Source organism: Aptenodytes forsteri, unplaced genomic scaffold (genome assembly GCF_000699145.1).
Source record: "Aptenodytes forsteri isolate BGI_AS27 unplaced genomic scaffold, ASM69914v1 Scaffold183, whole genome shotgun sequence".
In the NCBI taxonomy this organism is placed as follows: domain Eukaryota; kingdom Metazoa; phylum Chordata; class Aves; order Sphenisciformes; family Spheniscidae; genus Aptenodytes; species Aptenodytes forsteri.
The window spans coordinates 28,664-50,472 of NW_008795918.1; the positions used below are offsets into that span (position 1 = coordinate 28,664).

The 21,809-nt window shown below is 49.2% G+C and overlaps 1 protein-coding gene across 1 annotated transcript in view; it reads left to right on the forward strand.

Annotated features, from left to right (window-relative positions):
• NRP2 (neuropilin 2) overlaps positions 1-21,809 on the forward strand; it is a gene marked incomplete at its 5' end in the record, with an annotated part of 61,732 nt that overhangs the window by 14,560 nt on the left and 25,363 nt on the right. Inside the window, 5 exons of the mRNA XM_009284697.1 lie at positions 2,689-2,833; positions 3,135-3,484; positions 4,885-5,029; positions 8,775-8,891; positions 11,470-11,622. Of these exons, the coding sequence (XP_009282972.1) occupies positions 2,689-2,833; positions 3,135-3,484; positions 4,885-5,029; positions 8,775-8,891; positions 11,470-11,622 (910 nt within the window). The remainder of the gene's footprint in view (positions 1-2,688; positions 2,834-3,134; positions 3,485-4,884; positions 5,030-8,774; positions 8,892-11,469; positions 11,623-21,809) is intronic.

Here is a 21,809-nt window from a genome sequence, read left to right on the forward strand (position 1 = left end):
GCATTTTCAGTGCAGAGAAACCGTACACTCAGGGTCAGACCCTGGTCAGCAGCTTCGGGACCTGCAGGCTCGCGATGCATTTCCACTTGGGAAGGAGGCTGAAAGGCCAGGCACACAGGAGGACCCCACTTCTCTAATAGCACTAAGTACCTGCCCTCTGAAAATGGCCCCTTTCTGTTATGCTGAACGGGGTGTGAAGCAATGATTTGCTATGATCAGTTGGGGCTTTTCAGAAACAAGGTTCACTGGGGCAGATCCTGCCAATGTGGCTGATACTAAAGCTGGAAGTCAGGTGCTGTTTCTGTCTTCATAAACTGGCAGTTCGGAGTGTCAAGGCCCCAATTCAGAGTTACATAGCTTGTTGAATGTGATCTAGTCTGAGGAAATTACTGGGCCCCAAATCTAAAGCAGGATTGAGGTTGCTCTCCTTGAAAGCAGGTGGTTGGGACTAAGGTCGTGTAAGAGTTGCTTTCAGCAATGCATGTGGTAGTGATAAAGTTTTTGGGCTCGGTCCTGCTTCTGCTTTCTGTCAAGCTTGACTTTGCAGAAGTCAGCAACAAATTACACTGGTGTAAATTTGGATTCTGGCCCCTGATGCTCGTATGTGCGAAGTGAGCTAAAAAAGAACAAAACTGGAAATATGTTAAACCAAAAAGAGCAGCAAACCTCGTCAGTGACTGTTAAACATGCTGGTCCATATGCAACCTTTGGCTCATGGAGTCTTCAAACTGCTGATTGTGGGAAGCGAAGAGAGGTTGCCAGGAGAAGACTCTCCCGGGCTTGCTGCCCCCGGGCATCTGCTGGGGCCACCATCAGGAGCCTCCCCCTGGGACAGAGGGACCTTTGGGCTGACCTGACGTGCTGCTCCTCACGCTAAAATAGTTGCACTGGCTCAGATAAACATTTCCTGTCCTCCGGTGTTAGGTTCAGAGGTAAGGTGTTGTGTATCAGCTTCTGTGTTGACCTAAAGCTGGAGGCTTTGCTGTGGTGTGGAAATGTATCCTTTTGGCCTGTGTGTGTGTGTGTTCCCACAGGTTTACAAGACACACACACACACACACACACCCCCCCCCCATGCCTGGAGAGTGTTTCACAGTAACCACTCTTCTTATAGCCCTCCTGCTGGAAAAAAGGGTATTTGGTGTCTGCTGAACAAGGAAAAGGATGGGAAGTGGGGTCAGACAGGATAAAATAGGATATTAAAAACACATAAGCCGTGCTGTGTTGCTAAACGGTAGCAGCATGATATATATTCTCCAGATTAGCATTTCTGCTCAAGTTCACATCAACCCCAAATCCCAATTACCAGCCAGATTTGCAGCCAAGGCCCTCTGTGGGGTGGCTGCTCCTTGCCCTGACAGGAGTGCCGCCGTCCCGGGCTGGGCGGTGATGTGCAGGGGCAGCCCAGAGCTGGTTGTGGTGCTGTGAACAGCCACTGTCCCTCTCTGCGAACACCCTGTGTGCCCTGGCGTGCTGGATCCTGGGAGAAGAGCAGTAACGTGCTGTCTGCAGGCCTAGAGCGGTGAGAGGCTTATAAAATGCTTCTTAACTGCTATTCAAGGCAAGAGGCCAGGATACAGCCTCACCCCTTTTTCTGTCCTGGATCACAGGGATCTGCAGTTGAATTGTTTGTCTCTTGCCTCCGACAGAAGGAGATCAGTGCCAGAGACTATACTCTCCTGCTTCGCTCTGAGATAAACTTAGTGGGAGCTCCTGTGCTTAGCGCTGCATATGCAGGGTAGGAGCCTGCAGAAGAGCCCAGCCAATATCTCAGTGCGGATGCGTCTCCTGGCTGAGATCGGGGGATGCTCTAGCCCTGTTCTGAGAGCCTGCATGTTTGGAGGGAAAGCGGGCAATGCCTGCAGCCTCAGTCTGTGAGCTTTAGTGCTTTATGCTGGGGGCAGAAAAAGGGTTGAAAATTACCCTCAGGTTGGGTATTTTCTCTTTTCCCTCTTTTCTTCCCTGCTATGGCTCCGCAGCCTGAAACAGAAACGCAAGGATCCAATCCTTGTCCGGCCTATTAAAATAATGGGCAGGAGGGATGGATCTAACGTCCATCTGGTAGTTATTGATTATGGCCATCTGGTAAGGCAGCAGGCTTTTCATATCATGTTGGATCATAAACTCACCCAAAAAGCTGTCTCTGTGTGGCGGGCTGCATGTGCGCCGGAGAGGCAGAGGCGAGAGGCTGGCTGGGACGGCCGCTTGTCACCCCAGGCAGAGGCAGCATCCTCCCTGCTCACGCCACTGCTTGCGCACGATGTTTCCTGGTGGAGCTTGGTGCGAGGACGTGTCAGGATATCAGCCTATCTACCCATGGAGGGGAGGCAAGATCTCATGCAGCGTTCAGGGACGTCTGGCCTTTTGCGTTGGAACAGCTGTAGGTTTAGGGGCGGGCTCGAAGCAGCTGTGGCCTGATAGTCTGAGGTGCTTCAGGGTGCCGTGAGGGGCAGCGGGGCAGCAAGCTCCTGCGTCTCCTACCTGATGTACGAGTCCATCCACCATGCTGTCCTGCCAGCGGCTCAGCTTTCCCTGCCTGCCCCTGGGTGCTTGCTCTGGCCGGTGGCTGGCCCTGCCCAGAAAGCCTCTCCTCAGTTTTCCCTGCTGAGATTATTTCAACTGCTGATCTGGTTATTTCTTTCTGCCTGGAGGGGACATAACCATATTTGTGCCCCCTCTCCCTTGCAGACATTTCAGGCCAACGAGGATGCCACGGAGGTGGTTCTCAACAAGATCCACAGCCCGGTGCTCACACGCTTCGTGCGCATCCGTCCCCAGAGCTGGCACAATGGCATCGCCCTGAGGCTGGAGCTGTATGGCTGCCGCATCACTGGTGAGGGTCCCCTCCTCCCCTCGGCCTCAGCCCTCCCCTCTGTCCCTCTGACAGCCTGTCCTGTGGTGCTGTCCCCCGCAGCTGTCATGGCTGCTTGGGGTGGGAACAGTGACACTGTGAGCAGCATGGAGGCACCCATCCCAAGGGATGCACCTGGGGGGACAGGCACCCAGGCTGCGGAGGCAAGGGGGAAACACCCAGTGCTGGTACTGGTTTAGTGCCCAGAGCTTAAACCTGCGGGGAAAACCACGAGTGCTCCCTTCAGTTGCCCCGGCTGTTCATGCCCTTTCCTTTCCTGCAGATTCGCCCTGCTCCAACTTGCTGGGAATGCTTTCCGGCCTCATCCCTGACTCGCAGATCTCGGCCTCTTCCATCAGAGGCTACGACTGGTCTCCCAGCATGGCCCGCCTGGTGAGCAGCCGCTCGGGCTGGTTTCCCCGTGTCCCCCAAGCCCAGCCTGGGGAGGAGTGGCTGCAGGTGGACCTTGGCGTCCCGAAGAATATCAAAGGCGTCATTATCCAGGGGGCTCGCGGAGGGGACAGTGTGACCACCACCGAGTCCCGTTCCTTCGTAAAGAAGTTTAAGGTGGCCTACAGCATGAATGGAAAGGACTGGGACTTCATCCAGGACCCCAAAACAATGCAAGCCAAGGTAGGCGCTGCCTGGAGCAGCTGCAAATGAGAGATGTTTCTGGCTATCTTCAGTCTGCCTGATGGGGTCTTGGGAAATTAGCTGTCTCTCCCCACAGAGACCTTGGGAGTTTGAGTTGTCACCATGAAATCCCAGGTTGTGTCCCCTGGTCCTGCTCCTAAGCTGTACTAGAGGCTGTAGGTTCCACCTTGCCCCAGGGTTGTCAACTTCCCTTCATTTCTTATTGTTGACCAGGCCTGGGGATGTGGACATCACCTTCTGGTCCTCCCAGCTCCTACAGGTCAGAGCCCACAGGATGGTGTGTTCAATTATGTTTGACACAAACTAATTACATATTTTAAGGGGAAAGGTGTTGCTGTTGTGGCTTGCACCTCTGGAAGAGGAAGATGAATCACAACTTCTTTTCAGGAAATTTGCTATATCTGAAAGTCCCTTTTGCCACACTGGTGTGACCCTGAAATTCCTCGTGTTTTTCCCATATCGTTGGAGTTCCCCATAATCTTTCTGCTTAACAGTATGGGAGTGGCAGGGGGCTTGAGGAATAAATGAATTCTCTGCTTCTGCCTGTTCTGTTTTTATGCAAACTGATCTGCTTCTGAAAATTTGGGTAAGTTTTAATTTTTCCTGATCCTACAAATGAGTCTTAGAAGGCCTGATGCTATCTATAGCCCTCTGTTTATTCCCCACAGACTTGAGTTCGTGCACGTAAGCTGAAAAGCAGCAGTACTTGGACTGTGAGGAAAACTGAGCGTTTACACTATTATAGAGCATGCAGTAGCTTCTTTATTTGGCAAAGGACAAATCTGATTTATATGTGAAGTTAGTGGATGTTCCCCAGGCTTCCCCTGTGTGGCTTGGATCAGAACCTGACCCCTGGATATAAAGCAAAGGCCAAGAGAGATTGTGCAAGTTTCTTAGAAACAGCCTGTCTGGTCCTCTTGAAACTGAGGAGGAACAGTCCAATTTCTGCTTAGCTGGACTCGATGGCCCGAAGTCGCACAGCTAAACTATTTCAAACTGTGGCTGCGTCCTGCCAGACCCAAATTATCAAGTCTGATGGAGAGCAAGTGGGATGCACACATCACTCGCCTTTTCTCTCTCTCTCTCTCTCTCTCTGTAGCGGTCCTGCCAGCAGGACACAGAGGCCCAAAGCATTGCTGTATTTCTTACTCCCAGTCCTCGGTGCTGGTGAAGACCCGGACAGTATTGCCATTAAAATCCTGCAGGGTGGTAGTGCCGGCAACTGACGAAGTGTACAGCTGACTAGGGTTAAAAGGGTTAAACTTCATTCCTGTGATGGCCCCTCCAGCTCCCATCTACAAGGAAGGGGATGAACAAAAGAAAAATCCACTGAGTGATGGGGAAGGAGAAAAGTGTGTTCTGTAACTTGCATTCAGTAGCTTTTTGAAGGCAACATCCACTACGATATCCCTGAAGTCCGGAGGTTTGACCCTGTTCCTGCCCAGTACATCCGAGTGCATCCAGAGAGGTGGTCCCCAGCGGGAATAGGAATGCGCCTGGAGGTGCTGGGCTGCAACTGGACAGGTAGGAGCCCCTGCGCCTCTGCCCGCTGGCTCCATCAGGGCCGCGGCAGGCACTAAACCAGCAAGGTGCAAGTGTAAGGTTATTTCTTTCCCTGCTGTCCACCTCAGGGCCATGCCGTGGCAGGGAGACTGCAGCCATGAAGGCAGGACCTGCAGTGTGGCCTGACCCCATCTTTTTACTTCCACCTTAAAAAGAACTGGCCTCGATGCAGGATGTAGCAGCAATGTTTGGACCTCAATCCAAGCTTTCACACAGAGCCCCATGCGGGATTTGTCCCCAACTCCCTTCTCCCTCCTTTCTGATCTTTTATCTGGATGTTGTGCAGGCTTTCCCAGTCTCTGTGTTAGATAACATTTGAGCTTTTTAATCCAAATGGGTAAGACAAAAAGTAGCAAGAGAAGCAGAGGTGCAGAAGAGGGGTGCGGTGCCCAGTACAGGTATCTTGAGCTGCCACAATAAGGCTTTGCTGTAAAAACAACTGTCCCTCTCTCATTGAACCCCATGTGGAAATCCTTTTGCAGACAGCATTGGGGATTTAACTCTACGACATCTCTACAGCATTCCTAAGACCAGGAAAGTTTGTTCACTTTTGCCCACCTGTTTTTCACAAGCGGTATGCCTTGCAGCCACCATTGTTTTTAATACAGAGGTGAAAACTGTCTAACATGCTTACTGGGACCAGTAGAGGTTGTACCTCTGAGCGTCTGAGGCTCAAAGGTGATTGATTGCTCCATAGTTTCATCCCCAAAAGCCAAAAATGCACCCAACAGCTCACTGGATCTGATGCTAGCTTTTCAGTGCCAGGGGCTAGTTGTCCCTTTTTTAAATCTATTTTATTTTTTAATAATCTGCTTAAATCTGAATCTGGTGTCCAGATGTCGGTGATAAAGAGGTATGATTTCCATTTTATAAACACATCTGTAGAAGGCATTTTCTTGTAAGAATTCCCATTCTAGGAAGCTTAAAAGACACAGAGCTTTTTTCCACCCTTTTGCGGAGTCTTTACTGCCCTTTCCTCCTGTGATGTGCTCTGAGATGCATTACAAACACTTAACAGCAAATCACACAACACACGTACACACAATTAATAATGATCATTTGTCACCTTTGAAGTCAATGGCAAATCTCCCCCTGGACTGGGAACCCATTGTAAATGATCTAAACTTTAAATCAAGATTAGATCTTAATTTAAATCTTACAACATCTTTGGGATGTTGTAGGAGAAGCACACGCCGTGGCTTTTATGCAAGCAGTGGGAGCTGAGGCTCCGTGCAGAAGTGGTCGGGCAGCTCCCACATCGCTGCTTCCTGCAGCTCCTGGGAGTCTCCAGCTGCCAGATTTCTGCAGACCATTGCTGGCTGGTGCATCACAGCACTGCTTCACTGCCGCAAAGGGAGGCAGTCGCACAAGACCTCCAACCATGTACATGTCAGCCCCTCCATTGCACTCCTCCAAATTAAAGAATAGGAGGAGTTTGGCATCCTCAACTTCTTGTGCTATTTTTGGTCCAAAGTTTCTTTTACAGCCGTGTCCACACTCAGTTTCAATATCAGCAGCAACAGCCCATGTTTTTTCCAGGCAGGGTGCTTTATGGTCATTTCCCAGTGTGGCCATCTAATCATTTGCACATTGTAATGTTTAAAACTCAACTGCCAAGTCATAAATATTCGTAGCTTTATTGATCTGCAGGCATTCAGCTTTGTAATCAGAGCAGGGCTTGTAATCCTGTGGATTCACCATGTTATAAAAAGCATTTATATCCCTGATGCAACCTGGGGAGCAGAGATAGCCCATGGCATTATCTGCATGCTAAATCCAGGCTGACTACATGCAGCAGTCCTTGACAATGCCAAGATACAGCCCTCCTTTGCTGGGAGGACCCAGGCACATTACAGAACTGGCTGTGAAAAGCCAGGCAATTGCACTTGCTTGGGAACAAGATTAAAAGATGGATTAAAACAAGCTGATCGAAAGTATTTTCAAGTGAGGGCCTAAGCCCATGTGTACCCTGCACAGCTGTTTCTATTTCTTATCAGCAATGAGCATCTTAATTACTGAGTCAAACAGGTAACTTAACAGCAACTGGGCTCACAAACTAGTTGGCTAGTAACTCAAAAATTGGGAAGCAGGCAGTCAGCAACTGGCTTCTTTCAAAGACCTGCCAAAATTTTGCCTCTGAAGAGTGGAGATTGATGAATGTTCACTTGCAGCTGGTTTTCTCTCCTTTGAAGTTCCAAACATCTGGTTTCAATTGCTCAGTGACTTTGCATTTTGATCAGCAGTTACCACCAGTTGCACAGACACTTGCTGGGCCAGGGAGAGAGAAAGCGAGCAAGCAAGACCTCTCTTTTTCACTTTCCATTTCACACATCACGTCGTCCTCCCTGCTATTTTCATTATCTCTTGTAACCATCGTGTTGCGGCTCTGCCATGGTAACTGACTTTTCAAGATATATTTCTGCGGCTTGTCCAGGGCAATGCAACACTTTTGATTTACATCTGCTCAGCATCTGTGTCCCGTATGGGACTTGACTTTCAAGGTCCTTCCACACTGTCACATTTCAGCTATAAATCTCAATATACAAGAACAACAACCTAAAAAAATGTACCAGCTCTAAATAACTTGCAGCTTTTGATATGTTGCTTTCACCTGTTGCTTTTTTCTTTTTCTTTTCTTTTTTATGACATTTTTCTGTGCCTGGCTGCTTGCAACTTGCTTCTTGGTTGCATGGGGTTTAACAAATGTGAACTTAAAAATTAAAAGACTTTGAGGTTATTTGGTATTTTATCCTGAACAAAAGACAGCCACTGGAAAAAAAAAGAAGTAAAAAAACCCTGAGAGTTTGTGTGCAACATGTTTAATAACAGGAAAATAAAAGGGCAGAAAGGAGCCTATGGAAAATATTCAATGTATTTAGCCATTTCCTCCTGCTTCTGGCTTTATTAAATGATATCCTGAAGGGTGCCGACATAGAAACACAATCACACATAGCTGAGCAAAGCAGGCTCTTTTTAAAAGTGGAAAGAATCAAGCCTGCTGTACTCCAGTTAATGTACCCGTAAAAGGAGAGACTGCTGGAACCTAATGTCGTTTACTGTTGATCTTAATATCCTTCCCTTTCTTGCTTAAATTTCCCCTGACACCTGCTTGGAGGTTGTTTCACACGGGCCATGTTGGAGAGAGGGAAATTGGACAGAGACCCTTTGAAAGCGTGGTCAGGAGCCTGGAGTGTGAAACCAGATGCTTTCTGCAGTGAGCCAGAGCACACTAGGGGATCCTCTGGGTCTGTTTGCGGTTACATCATTTGTGGGTTTGAGTGACTTGTTTTATAAATTGGCACAATTGGTGGGAATGTTGTGTGTGTGGGTTTTTAACGTGTCATATGCCTTTATGAAAGAAAAAGACGTTCTGCCTGTGATCTCTCTTATCCAGTAATGACAGCTAAGTGGATTGCCAACACCAGTGTAGATTAAAAAATTAAGAGAAAAAGTAGCATGTATGTCTAGAGGAGAGCCTTGTCCAACGGGAACTCTAAATCAAAGGAACTCCCATATGGAAACAGCCAGTTCACCTGAAGTTCAAACCATGCTGACATTTGTAGCACGTGGAAATTTCATGGTATTCTTGTTCTATCTCTTCCTGCCATTATAAAAACATGAGAGAAAGATTTTTTGCTTTGTTTCCTCCTACCTGGGCTTTTTGTACTGTCTGTTGCAAATAGCATCTCTACTCCATTTTTTTCAGATGTAAAGCCCACTGCACAGACTCTAGTGCCCACTTTGAAGAGCGAAGAGACCACCACCCCATACCCAACTGATGAAGAGGCAACCGAGTGTGGTGATAGTTGTGGAGAAGAGGAGGGTATGTATCAGAGCAGCACATCTTTATCTCAATAAATGACGGGTTAAGAGCCAAGCAAATACTCTTATCTTCCCATTAGCTCCTATACATGGGGCTGATTCCTGGAAAGCTTAGAGTAATATTATTAGCGATAGGCCAAGATAAAAAAAAAACCAAACCAAAACCTGCCAAAATCTGATAAGTTATATCAAGGAAGGATGCAAGAATAAGAGATAGCAGCTAATTCAGTCCCTAGGGTATAAGACTTGAAGAGCTGCTCTCCCAGCCTCCTTATGTGACCTGAAGAAACTCACTTAGTGCCCTGTTCAGAGCCACCTCCGTTCCAGATCCCCTTGGCTGGGTGTCATAAATTCAGAAGGTGATTCAGGGGAGAGATTCAGACTGCCTCATATGCAGGGCTCCTTTTGCAGAGGTCACAACTGTGGGAGTAAATCACGACATGTAGAGAAGGCTGATGTCCTGAACACCTATCTGTTAAGGATCATCTTCCCTAATGTCAGCTGCTTAAAATTTAGGAGGACAGTCTGGGCTCCTTGTGCAGGCAGCAGAGAGAGGGGAACACTAACTCCAGGCAGGAGTTTGTCGCCCCAGTCTTAGATGGCTGTCAGATGTACAGGGGCTGATTTGGTATCTGTGGCACTTGCCTGCCTCTTCTGACTATAGAAGAGGCTGAATGTTAGTTTAGACAACATGCTGTGCTTGTTAAGAGCCAGTGCTGGGGGGGACTAATCTTCTCTGCCTCAAATACCTACCTGTAAAAGCAGACATCATATTCTTCTGCTCCTTGCAAGGGGGATGTCAGCATCTAAAGCTTGTGAAATGTCCAGATTAAGGGGAGAGGGCATGGCAGAGCTGTGCAGGGTTAGTTGTACAGTGCAGTGTGCAGGAGATGCATGCCTCTGGGCACGACAGCAGAGCCTGGACCTCAGCACTGGGGCTGGGGCATTTACACAAGGACTTCAATGAGAAATCTCATGAGGAAAAGCTATCCTTTGAGATAGCTCCTAGGACTTCTGTCTCTTCAGCTTCCAGTCCCAGAGAAAAAATTAATGGGTTTTAAAATAAATAAATTTTAAAAAGAACATTAATTGGCTTTTTCACAGCTCCCATCAGGATTCTGCTGTAGTTCAGTTCTGGAAATGCAAGTTGCAGAAGTAGCTCAAAGGGCCTGATTCTCATTGCTTTGCCTCAGTGATAAGGCAACGCTGCTACCTCAGTGTGCAACCCTGCTACCATTGAGGCACTTGGGAAGCTGCCGAGAGGAAATTTAGGCCAGTAATAGTCTTTGCAACAACACGATTCCTGGGTGCAGTCCAGGGCAAGAGAGCGAGCGGAGTATGCTGTGGAGCGTGGAAGCAGCCTCCCTGTCAGCTTCCCTCAGATTTAGCAACAATTTTCATTCTCATACTCCATAAACAATGAGTGTGTTTCTCTGGACAATCAGATTTATGACAGCCAAACAGAAACAATGCTGCTCTCCAGGGTATGAGATTAGATTGGAATAAAAGGATCCATGATCTGCATTGTTTTATTTCTAAGTGGGAGCATGTAAAGAAAGCCTTCTGCCCCTCGCAGCAAAAAGTTCCCCTGATGCCTATCGCCTGAGTCACTCACCTCCTTCTGGCTATCGCTCACTTTGTGAGCACTGTGATTTAAAACTTCCTCTTTGCTCACGGAAAAACCCGGCCTATAATTGGGCTCTGACGTGTGTGTCCGCTGAGTGCTTGGGGTGGTCTCAGACCATTTCTGCAGCCTCCATGCCTTATGGCTGCTTCCCCAACCAAAGGAGCCAGCAGCTGCCTCGCTGCTACATGCAGCCCCTGGCATGTGCCCTCCTGCCCACAGACCTGTCTCTGCAGGAAGGCTCTCCAGAGCTTTTAAAGCTGTTGACACAGAGGAATTAGCTCTGCTCCTGTTTCACAGATGAAAAGTTAAATGAGTCGCCCAAAGACCGTGTGGTGAGTCCATAGTGGAGCTAGAAATAGAGGCTGGCTCCTTTCACTCAGAATCCAAAAGCTTGAGCTCATGGTGGCCCCATGTTTCCCCTGGTGGCATTTCCACGAGAAGGTAGGAAGCAGTGAGTGACAGCTCGCCACGTTGACAGACAGCTCCCGTCTGGTGCAAGTGGCTAGATCTGTCACTCAGGAGCTAGGTTTCTGGAGCATTTGAGATTCTCGTTTTGGAGCCAGAGCAGGAGCTGATGAGCACAGGGCACTCAGGAAGCGCATTTCCCTGACATTTAAGAAGGCATTTAATATTTGACCGCTCTAGGGGATGAAGAGAAGGTGCTGATTAGAGTCTGGAAGCATTTGGTACTTGCTTTTATATTTGCTTAGTTTGGTGGATTAGCCGCAGAATGTGGTGTGAGCATTTTGATGATGTAGAACTTAAGGCTGATCCCTGGAGCTGACGAAATGTGAGATAGGTTAAAAGCATCGGTATGAGTGAGATTTCATGCTTTCTTCAGTATTTATGGCTTGCCAGCTATTTTAGTTTTAGGTTGTTTTTTAATAGCAACCCTTCATGGGTAGGTCATTTTTTAATCCAACTTTATTTTGCTTCTATTTCTTTTTATAAGATTTCCACCTCCCTGCGAACTTCAACTGCAACTTTGATCTCCCTGAAGACCTCTGTGGTTGGTCACACGACTTGGCAACGGGTTATACATGGTCTTTTCAGCCTACAAGCACCTGGACTGGCAACTCTGAACCAAGCCCTGAGACTGTGCCTGGTAAGATGGTTAATACCACACCAAAGCAGGGAAGAGGGAGCTGATGGGGCTTTCTCCGTGTGAACAGTATGACTGATTATTACATAGCTATCAAGAGTTGTGAAGGATGTGCAGAGCTGAACGTTTTCTTTTGTGGAAACTTTCAGATGCTTTGCTGTATGGTTCATGACTTATTTATAGGACTGTGACCGCTGGCACTGAATTATACTAACTATCCTCTTGAGATAGCCTTGAATCAGACACTGGGCTTTGAATCCCCTGTGACTGTGAAGGTTAGCCCAGGCTTTGTTCAACATCCTGGTCCAAATGTCCTCTGTAGGACTCAATGCTTTTTCCCCAGAATGCATTTCCTCATTTGTTAGAGATGCATTTCTTCCTCCTATATGTTGCTCAGATTGCCTATAGTCCTCAGCTGTTCTGCACTCTGGGCTTACATAGGCTGGATTTCAGCCTCCTGCAAGTGAAAGATGAGCTAAGCCCTAAGAATGCTGAAATATGCCAGCTTCTTGCTGTTTGACTTTTGCTCTTTTTCTCTTCTGTGCTTTGGAAGCAGAAGATTTGAATGAGCATGGCGGATCCTAATTTATGGAGGACCTCACTGAGATGTGCTGGCATGGGTTGGAAGGGAGCCTGCCTCTGGCAGTGTGGTTGATAGATCAAGTTCTTCAGCTTCACATCTTGGAACTCGCCCTGGGACTAGTACCCTTTCCATACCATCATTGACTTTGTGGCACGGGTGGTATGAAGAACATTTGCCAGTTTCCTTATAACGGTAGACTGCGTCACCATAGCATCACTTCTCTTTACTATCAGTCATTGCTTATGAAACTCAAGGCTTCCCCAGGGACAGCTGGCTGATCTTACCTGTCTTCAGCTCTGCCCTGATGCCCGGTGACTCCAGTGTCTGCATGCCATGCGCCCAGGGAGCCATGCATGCTGTGGGCTCCTCCCCACCCTCCCCCTGGTAAGGTTGAGTCTCGAGATGCAAACATTCAGGCGAACCTGTTAGCCACCTGGCAGAGGCGCTGGCCAGATTGGCAGTGCTGCCAGCCAGTTGGAAAGCCGTGCAGCCAACACCTGGTAGGCAGTGCTAAAGAGGAAAATATGTATTCCAGAAACATATGGGAAGAGGAGAATCTGCTACATCTCCACACACAAATCACCCCCACACAAATGCACACATCATTTCTCTCTTCAGCTCCTGAGGTGCTCGGCATTTTTCTAAGAGACATGGTAATGCTGTAAGTGCAGCCTATATGGACATCTGACAAATTCTTTGGCGTGACATAGGGTCACAGTGTCTGCTATGGAGAAAAACATTTTCATATTTCAAGTGTTTATCTCTTCAGCATTTGAGTGCTTTAGAAGATTAATATCTGGAGCTCAGTGGAGCCTCAGGCAACAGGAGAGAACACTTACAGCCAGCCCCAGACTTAATAACCCTCCCCATCTCATTCGCTGTAATAATGTTTAATTAATATAAGCCTCCTGCAAGTAGGATAAAAATTACTTATTTTTATAACTCAGACTCAATTTTTCATTTCATTTCCTCTCCCCCGAGTCTCCCTACAATTAGTTGGCCATAGTTTCTTAGAAGACTCTTGTATATGCGCACGCATGCGCGCGCGCGTGCACAGCCTGGGAGAGGCTGGTGCTGCCTCAGACAGCTGAACACGCAGTTCTGATTTTTACCCTTCTTCTACCCTTTCTTCTCTTTCTTAGTTAGTTATGAATTGCAAAACCTCATCGCTGCGGCCGGGGGAACGTTTTCATACTGAGTTTAGTGATCTGGTTTTGTGCCAGTGTGGAGACCTCTCCCTTACGGTGCTGTGCTGAGCCAGGCACCGAAGCACCGACGAGGTGCAGGCAGGCGCTCAGGCCCTGCCTGGCAAGTCACAGGCTGTAAGGGCAGAGGAAGAGGAGGGGGTAGCAGGTCCAGGGGGCTGAAGTGACTTGGCAGTGGAGGAAGTCAGCAGCAGACACCAGGCACAGGCTGAGGGATGGTTGTTGGTGCTGCCATGGGATCAGCCTCCTGGCTGGGTCAGGTAGGGATGCGCCCTCCCGGCGGCCATGCCACTGCCGGCATGCAAAGGCGTCGCTGCCGCGCCTTGCTTTGGTCCTGCTCTTAGAAATTAAGAAGACATGACACAAAAGGAAACAACTATTTGCTTTTTTCCTCCCGGCACAGCTTTTAAAAGCAACTTGAGAAACATGAAAAAAAGGCGATGCCGGCCCCTCAGCAGGGACAGAATCGAAGCATTGTTTGGTTCACACTCCCCCATTCTTCCCCTGCCTTTCCCTCGTGCTCCCTCCAGCACTTTGTTTCTGCTTAGAAAATTCATCCTCAGACTCCAGGGAGCAAGGAATGAAAAGCCCTTGTTCGGGGTGGTCTTTTCTTGTGAATTCCCCACCCTGGGGTGAGCAGTTGGGTGAAGGAAAGCAGCTGTGCTTGGTTTAGGGGCAGGGCAAAAGCTAACGGGAACTCAAAGCCACTGGAGCCCAATTCACTCTGATTTAAAGGTGCTGGTCTGGGCTAGAGGCCGTGGCTGCTCCGCAGTAGCAAGGAAATGTGCTGTGCCTTTAAAAGCCACATGGGATGTGTTTCTATTTCTCCTGAAAATGGCAAAACAAAAATTAAAAGGGACAAAAAAGATAATGAAAGGAGGAGCCCTGGCTCAGTCTGCATGAGAGGGAGGGGGAGGGAAATGACCATGGTGAAATATCCTCTGTGAAGCACTTGATTAGAAAAGTCTGCTGAGAGACAGGCCTGAATTCCTCAGATATCTCCTGATTTCATTTTATGCACTGCATGCAATTCCTCCTCATCTTTGGCGCGGAGAACTTCTCGAGACTGACAAGACACCCACTGCTCTCATTCCACTATTTTTATTTCCAAGATACTCTTTCAGGCAGCTCTCCATTTCTTTTTTTAGCCCTGTGTTCCTTGGGCTCTTCACACCATGGATTAGCTCCACGTCCTCTCCTGCAGGCTCACGTTACACGTCTGGGGACCCCATTGGTGAAAGTGGACGCAAAGTGCCCAACTCAGCAGAAACCCAGCATGGTTCCAGCTGTTACCCTGCCCTTTGCAAGCCTAGAAAATACCGTTGCTCCCTTTTCCATGCCCCCACAAGAGATTGCCAGGATTTTTCCCTCTGTGGATTTTCAGATGCTTCCCATCTGTAGAAAGATTCCCCTTAGCTGCACCTAGAAAGCTTCAAGGAGCAACAAGTTCAGGTTTCAATGAGGTTTCATCCTCCCTCCTGCTGCACACAATGGCAGTGTCCCATTGGTGTCAAGATAGAGGTCTTAAGACCTGAAGATAAATCTGAGTTGGTAAGTTGGGCACCTCAACTCTTCACTGTCTTTGAATTTCACTGGGGTCTTGATCCTGAAGGGTGTAAAGATCCTGGGTCATATCCTTAGCTGGTAGGTGCAGTTGCATTGCTCTCAGTGATGCTACACTAATAAGCCAGCACTGAAAAGCTGGAATCGGTGTGTTTTGCCCATTTTTTTCCCCTCTCCTTTTCTTGCAGTCATTAAGTAAATACCTTGGGGTCCTAGAAGAGCACTGTGGGGTCTGCACCTCCACCACGCATTGCTTCTCATTCGGGTGAGCACAGCGTCGGGTTCAGAGCCCTGGCAGCATTGTGAACCCCGTGTTGTTCAGATGTTGGCAGCTGTACATGCATGCAGAAGAGGAAGCGATTTTAACCTTGCAGCTCTCCTGACCACATAGCTCTTGGGCTGGGCTGCAAAAACCCACCGAGAGCTTCTGTTGTGGGCCATGGCCTCGCTGGCTTTGAGGGTCAGGAATGCTGCTCATTCGGGTTGCAGGCGCTGAAGGGAAAGGTTTATTTGTTTCAAAGCGTTTCCAGCAGAAGAATGTTTGTAGTGCTGTGAAGTTTTGTAAGAGCTTATTTTTTAAGGAAAACAAATGTTGAGCTGTTTTTAAGCTGATGATGACCCTTTAACCATTCCTGTGTTTTTCCCATGGGATCTTTAAAAGGGAAAGTTTCATATTTTTCCTGCAATCCATGAGAACTTCTGCCTGAAGGCCTTGATCCTACTCTGTCCAAACCAGCAGAAAGGTTTTCATGGTGTTAATAGAGCAGGGCTGGACTGAACTGGGTCTGCACTACTCTCATGAGACTTACTCTCAGGACTTGTGCCTTGGGGACATATTTTGACCTCTAGGGTCAATCCTGTCCCCTTTGAAGTAGGAGGGATTTTTGCATATGGGGTGGTGTGAAAGTCAAGCACTTCTGCGCAATGAGTGAGCAGCTGCACGCTGTGGGAAGGAGACCACATACCCGGCTCTGTCTCTCCCCACTCCCCCCATGTGTGGTACAGATGGCCTCTCAGCAAAGCTGTACGCGGCTCTCCTGACCCTCGTTTGCACAGTGAGGACAGCAAACCCTAAAAAGTCATTCGTGCTCTGGCTGCCCGCAGCATGGTGGAGCTGGGACACCCTGGCACCCAGATCATGGGAGGTTTGCTGAGTGTCGTCTGGGCTGTGCAAGTGCCCTGGCTGTGGGCTAGGGCCAGGCTGTGGCTGGACTGTGGCCATCCTTGTGTCCGTACTTTCTTTCATGATCAAAGGGGCATGGCCACGGTCTGTCCCTGCATTGCCAGCAAAGCTCCCACTCGCTTGGGCTGGGCTGGAGGCAGAGGAGAAGAAAGCATTCCTCTGGGGCTCACCCGTTTCTTCACTGCTTGCCTGTCTGAGTCCTTAGTCACTTTTTGGACCCAAACACCAGTGACACACGCTGCCTATAAAACCGGGCTGGAATGCTCTCTGGAAAGCCAAGACATTGTCTCTCAAATCTTAGCGTGTGCATCACTCCATCACTTCGCAGCAGTGACTTAGCAGCCCGTGAGTCACTGAGCCCGATTTGAGAAAGCGTAAGCGTGCGCGAGCAAGCTGCAATGTGCAGCCTGTGTGGTGGAAGCGCCGGCTCGGTTAATGCCTTTAATTGTGCATGCATAAACGCCGGGCGCGGGTGGGTCTGCGCAAACCCTTTCATGTATGGGCATGCAGGGTGCCTGTCAGGCTGGCAGTGGACGCGGCGCGGTGGCAAGCAGCTCACTTAGCATAAATGTCAGGCTCCGATTGGCATTTGGTTTGTCAGGGACACAGTGCCCTCCCTGCACTCCCGGGGGTGAGGCAGCGGGACTCACAATTGCGCCGTGCTGTTGAGGACATGAGGCTTAATTAAAAGAGAGGATGTAATGGCCTGTCCATTAGAAAGGCTCTGGAGAGCAGGCGGAGGGCTTGGTTCTGGGCAGGTGTGGGGTTTTATGCCTTTTCACAGACTGATTTAGAGACTGAAATGGCAAGGACTTGGCAGGCTAATTAACACATAATCAAAATTGAGGGGATTTTCCAGCAGACGCAGTGATCTAGTTAATATAAATATTAGTTTTACGGAGGATTGATTTCCCTTCATAAATGAAAGTCAGTCATTGAGGAGAGGCCTGTCACTGAAATTACAGTGGCAGCCTTTTGAGGTGAATTTGCATGATTTGCCAAAAAAAAAAAAAAAATTAAAAATATAATAACTATCCAATTTCAATCTGCATATTCATGCAGCTGCCATCCCCCTGCTACCAGAGCACCCTGCAGTCGTGAGGGGATCTAAGCTGATCCGCTCCCCGGGAAAGGCAAGGGCTGATGCAGCCTCCAGCTCACATGCCCCAGAAGGACAGCAGGGTCCACAGCACGGAGGGGTCGCATTTGGGGCTGTACAGGCAGCAGGCAGGGTCCAGAGCAGAGATGCCACCTATATTTGGCAGACAAGAGGTGGCTGCCGGTGGGCTGCGGCACTGCTGCTAAAACACACTGTGGTGCAAACTCTGCAATGAAGAAGAGTGCGGTGACCTTTGGTGGGACGTAAGTGAAGGCAGTTCAGTGTCGGTCCTCCATAGGAGCAGAAGCTGTAACTCAACGATATCCAGTGAAAGGGAAATGCGGAGGGAATCTGAAATCTCAGTAATTGCTTGTGTACAACCTGCCCAACAACTATCCAATTTCAATCTGCATATTCATGCAGCTGCCATCCCCCTGCTACCAGAGCACCCTGCAGTCGTGAGGGGATCTAAGCTGATCCGCTCCCCGGGAAAGGCAAGGGCTGATGCAGCCTCCAGCTCACATGCCCCAGAAGGACAGCAGGGTCTGGCCCAGCTGGGACGTCTCCCCAGCCCTGACACAGCACGGTCAGGGGTCGCATTTGGGGCTGTACAGGCAGCAGGCAGGGTCCAGAGCAGAGATGCCACCTATGGGATTTGGCAGACAAGAGGTGGCTGCCGGTGGGCTGCGGCACTGCTGCTAAAACACACTGTGAAACAAACTCTGCAATGAAGAAGAGTGCGGTGACCTTTGGTGGGACGTAAGTGAAGGCAGTTCAGTGTCGGTCCTCCATAGGAGCAGAAGCTGTAACTCAACGATATCCAGTGAAAGGGAAATGCGGAGGGAATCTGAAATCTCAGTAATTGCTTGTGTACAACCTGCCCAACATGTTTTGCTGGAAAACCTCCAGATGGGCTGCTGAGACCGATGAGGGAAGGTGCTTTTCTTGGGAGAGGGGGTGAAACGTGCAGGACCCAAGCACAGGCAGGCTGACCTTGCAGAGGGGGCGGCTGCCATGCCTTGTGCTTGCAGCCTGACCTGAACCGTAAGGCTTCATCCCCCGCTGCCCCTAATGTCCTCTCAGATGGCTTGCTAGCAGGAGGGGATTGGTGTGCCAAGAGGAAGCTGCGTTGGCCAGATGGTTTGTTTGCAGGGCCCGGCTGGTGATTTATCCGGGACTCACTGCCGTGCACATACAACAAGCGACTCTGCCATCATCTGGCTGGGGATGGTTGCATTTTCACGCTCCTCTGGCTCCTCTACATCCAGATGATCCCATAAATCTTCCATGAGATTTATGCCGTAGCATTGGTTGCAAAAACAGCGGTAGGTTAAAATGCCTGAGCAGGTTTGTCCTGCCTTTTTTGAGCTGGCGCTTTGAACTACCAGTGCCGGTTTGGTGGGGGATGTAGCTGCCATGTTAGCTGGAATAGAGGCTGCAAAGCGAAGTTCTGGGAAAGAGATTAAAATGCATTTCTGATCCTGGAAGAATTGATCAGCTCATTGTTGCAAGGCTCCCTTCAAGTGTTTTAGCAGGGGAAATCAGCCTTTCAGGTGCTTTCTGTGCCAAAGGCTTCCATTTACTGTATCAAACAGAGCGACTACTGGAACCACCGGGCTCCCACATGCTGTTCCAACAATTAGCTCCACAGTGCTCTTGTTCAGTCAATCTCAGCAAATTCGCGGGGCTTTTCAGAAACTAGCCATTAGAGTGATCCAGCCATTTCATCTTCAAATGACACAGAAAGTTGTGTCTGCTTGCAGTCTGCTCTCCGTTCCAGAAGCTCCTGTTACCAGGAGCAGGAGCGTGTGGTACCCAAACCCACTGTCACTTGCAGGGGAGCAGCTGTGTTCATCACCCAAACACTGACCCTCCCCGCAGCCCTTGGGATTGCCAGCAAGTCCTGGAGAGCTCTGTGGGCCCCAGCAAGCGCTGGGCACGGAGCACAGAAGATGCAGGGTTTGGGAGGGCTCCTGCGGCTCTGAAAGAGCCTCTGTGGTTGGGGGGGGGGGGCATTGCTTTTGGCTGTGGTTCAGGAGTTTCTTTGATTTCACAGCCTGATAGGAATGGGAACAAATTGGAGGTCGGTGTCATCCCTGGCGGGAGGGATGTGACTCAGAGACACACAGGCTCTTTTGCTGAAGCAGCAGAGGCAGTGATGCTGGATACCACCAGCTCCCACTGAGGGGTGCAGATCACGGGGAGTGTCCAGCTGCACAATTAACATAGTCCCCTGCAGTCAGCTGTGGGCTTTGGGTGGATCCAAGGGTGGCTCACATCCCTGCACTCAATCAGGCTGCCTAGATACTGGCACCAAAGGTTGGTGCTGAACTTTGAGGATCTGAATTTGATCCTTCTTGAGCCTGGCTGGTGCTTTTATTAAGGATTTGCCTATGAGACCATTTCAGCTGTGAGATAATTGTATGATTGTAGTCTGATTTGCTCTTCCACCTTGTTTGTTGTTGCTGCTTTTTTCTTGTTGTTGTTGCTTTTTTCTTTGAAGAGGCTTGTAGGGAATTACAAAAAGAGGATTTTAATTCAGGAGACCTTGATGACTTATTATGCCTTATTGCTCTTTAGGCATGGAGTACAGCTTGTTCTTTTTCCTTCCTCCACTTGTTTATCTCCCACATCTCCTCCTCCACCACTACCACTCCAAGGTAAATCACAAGAACACTCCTCCATTAGAGAACGGCATGGTACTTTTTCAAGTGATTCACTCAAGCAGGAGTGGGCAAACATGCTTTCATCTTTTTTTCTGCTGCTGTTTGTTGGCATAAAGTGCCAAGTGGCCGAAGTACATTTCATAGGTGCTGGAAAATATTGCTGGAAAACGTTGCTCGCTCTTTATGTGGCCGGTCAGGGACAGATTTGTCCTTCACGCAGCAAAATCAGTGAAAGTTCATATGGAGTGGATACGCTTTTGCAGTATTTTGATCATACATCCCAGGAGTAGAATGATGGCAAATCTTTCTGCTGTCTTGTCCTAAATTTATTTTAGAAAGCTGCATAGCTCACGGTGGTTGGTTTCAGCCCAGCTCTCTGGCAGTGACAAACTTGCGGCAGGGCCAGTGACTGTGCGACCACTGATACATGTCCCTTGGGCTGGGATGTCACCAGATTGCTGAGCGGCAACGAGGTCAGCTGCTGTTTTCTGGGTAGGACCTGTCTTTCGATGCTCGGGAGCTGAGCTCTAAGTTCAGGTGTCTCTGGTTTAAGTTTTGGAGGTGTTTTGGGTGCACTTTGCAAACATTCTCAGTGCAGACACTGCTCTTCTGCCATTGCTGTGGGCACTGAAGCCACAGAGGGAGCAGGGCAAGCAGGAGGCAGGCTGCTGCTCAGAGCTTTGCCTGTCAAGCGCAGCAGGCTAGGACGTGGGAAAAGGAAGTGACAGACCCTTAGGTGTGGTCCTGGGGCAGAGGTGACCCCGCTGGGCTGCAGGAGGGCTCGCACGTGCTGGCATGAAGCACCAGTGATACTTGCCCACTGTGTTCCTCCCTCTGTTGAGTGAAACGCGAAATACAGCAATATCTGTCGTTGGCCTGTCTGTGTCGCCTTGTACTGCAGGCACTGCAGTGGAGCAACCCAAGGGACTCTGTCCTGCCATTGGTCATGATGGGAGGGGGCAGGTAAGGATCAGATGAGCTACATGCTTGGCTTTCAGTCTGTGCTAAGGGACTTCAGGCATCCAAGCTCTGCAAATGGGGAACTCCTTGAGGAGGCTTCTCATCAGAGAGGGCTGGAAACCACTGATTCCAGACCAAATCAGCCATGCCCAGGGATTTGTATCCACGGGCTTTTGCTGCTATTGGTATTCAGATCAAGTATCTCCAATTCCAGTCTCAGCCTTGAACTTCTCGTGGGATATCAAACGTACCAAATCTCCTCCCTGAGGATTGACAAAAAGCATGGCATAATTTAAAATGTAATATTAAAGCAAGTTAATCCCCTGCTGTATGTATTTCAGCTACCTTCAAGTTTGCAGCTACCTGGTTGTCACCTGTGCATACTTCACTCACTGGGACCACGTCCTTCCTCTGTGCTGTGCTTTAGGGGCTGTTTTGCTGCATTACGAAAAACCGAGAGCCAGGCTTTCATTTTGTCGTGCATATCCTTGAAACAAAATTGTCAGCTAAACCGTGATTGTGGAGTATTTACCTCTGGGGATGAAAAGGGGCAGGATGAACATAGCTTGAGATCCCCATCCCAAGATGAGTTTTCAGCACCAGCAGTTAGAAAAACCCACCTCAGGCTTGTTCAGTGAGCAAGCTCCCAGCAGAATAAACACAACCACACACACACCCCCCAGTGTCATTATCATGGCGTCGCTTCTTCTGACAATAACTGCTCTTTAACTTCTCCTAATTATATCGATCTTTGGCTTACCACTTTCTGGTTTTGCTGTCCATCTCCTACCAGACAGTAGTGGCTGGTGAGGGAAGTGTGCTCCTCAGTGCCCTGCCCAGGCTGCACAAGGCGCAGCAGTGGCACGGCTTGCTGCACACACAGAGGGTGCCGGTGTGAGGCCCCACTCCTGCCGGCATGGCTGGGGGAGGC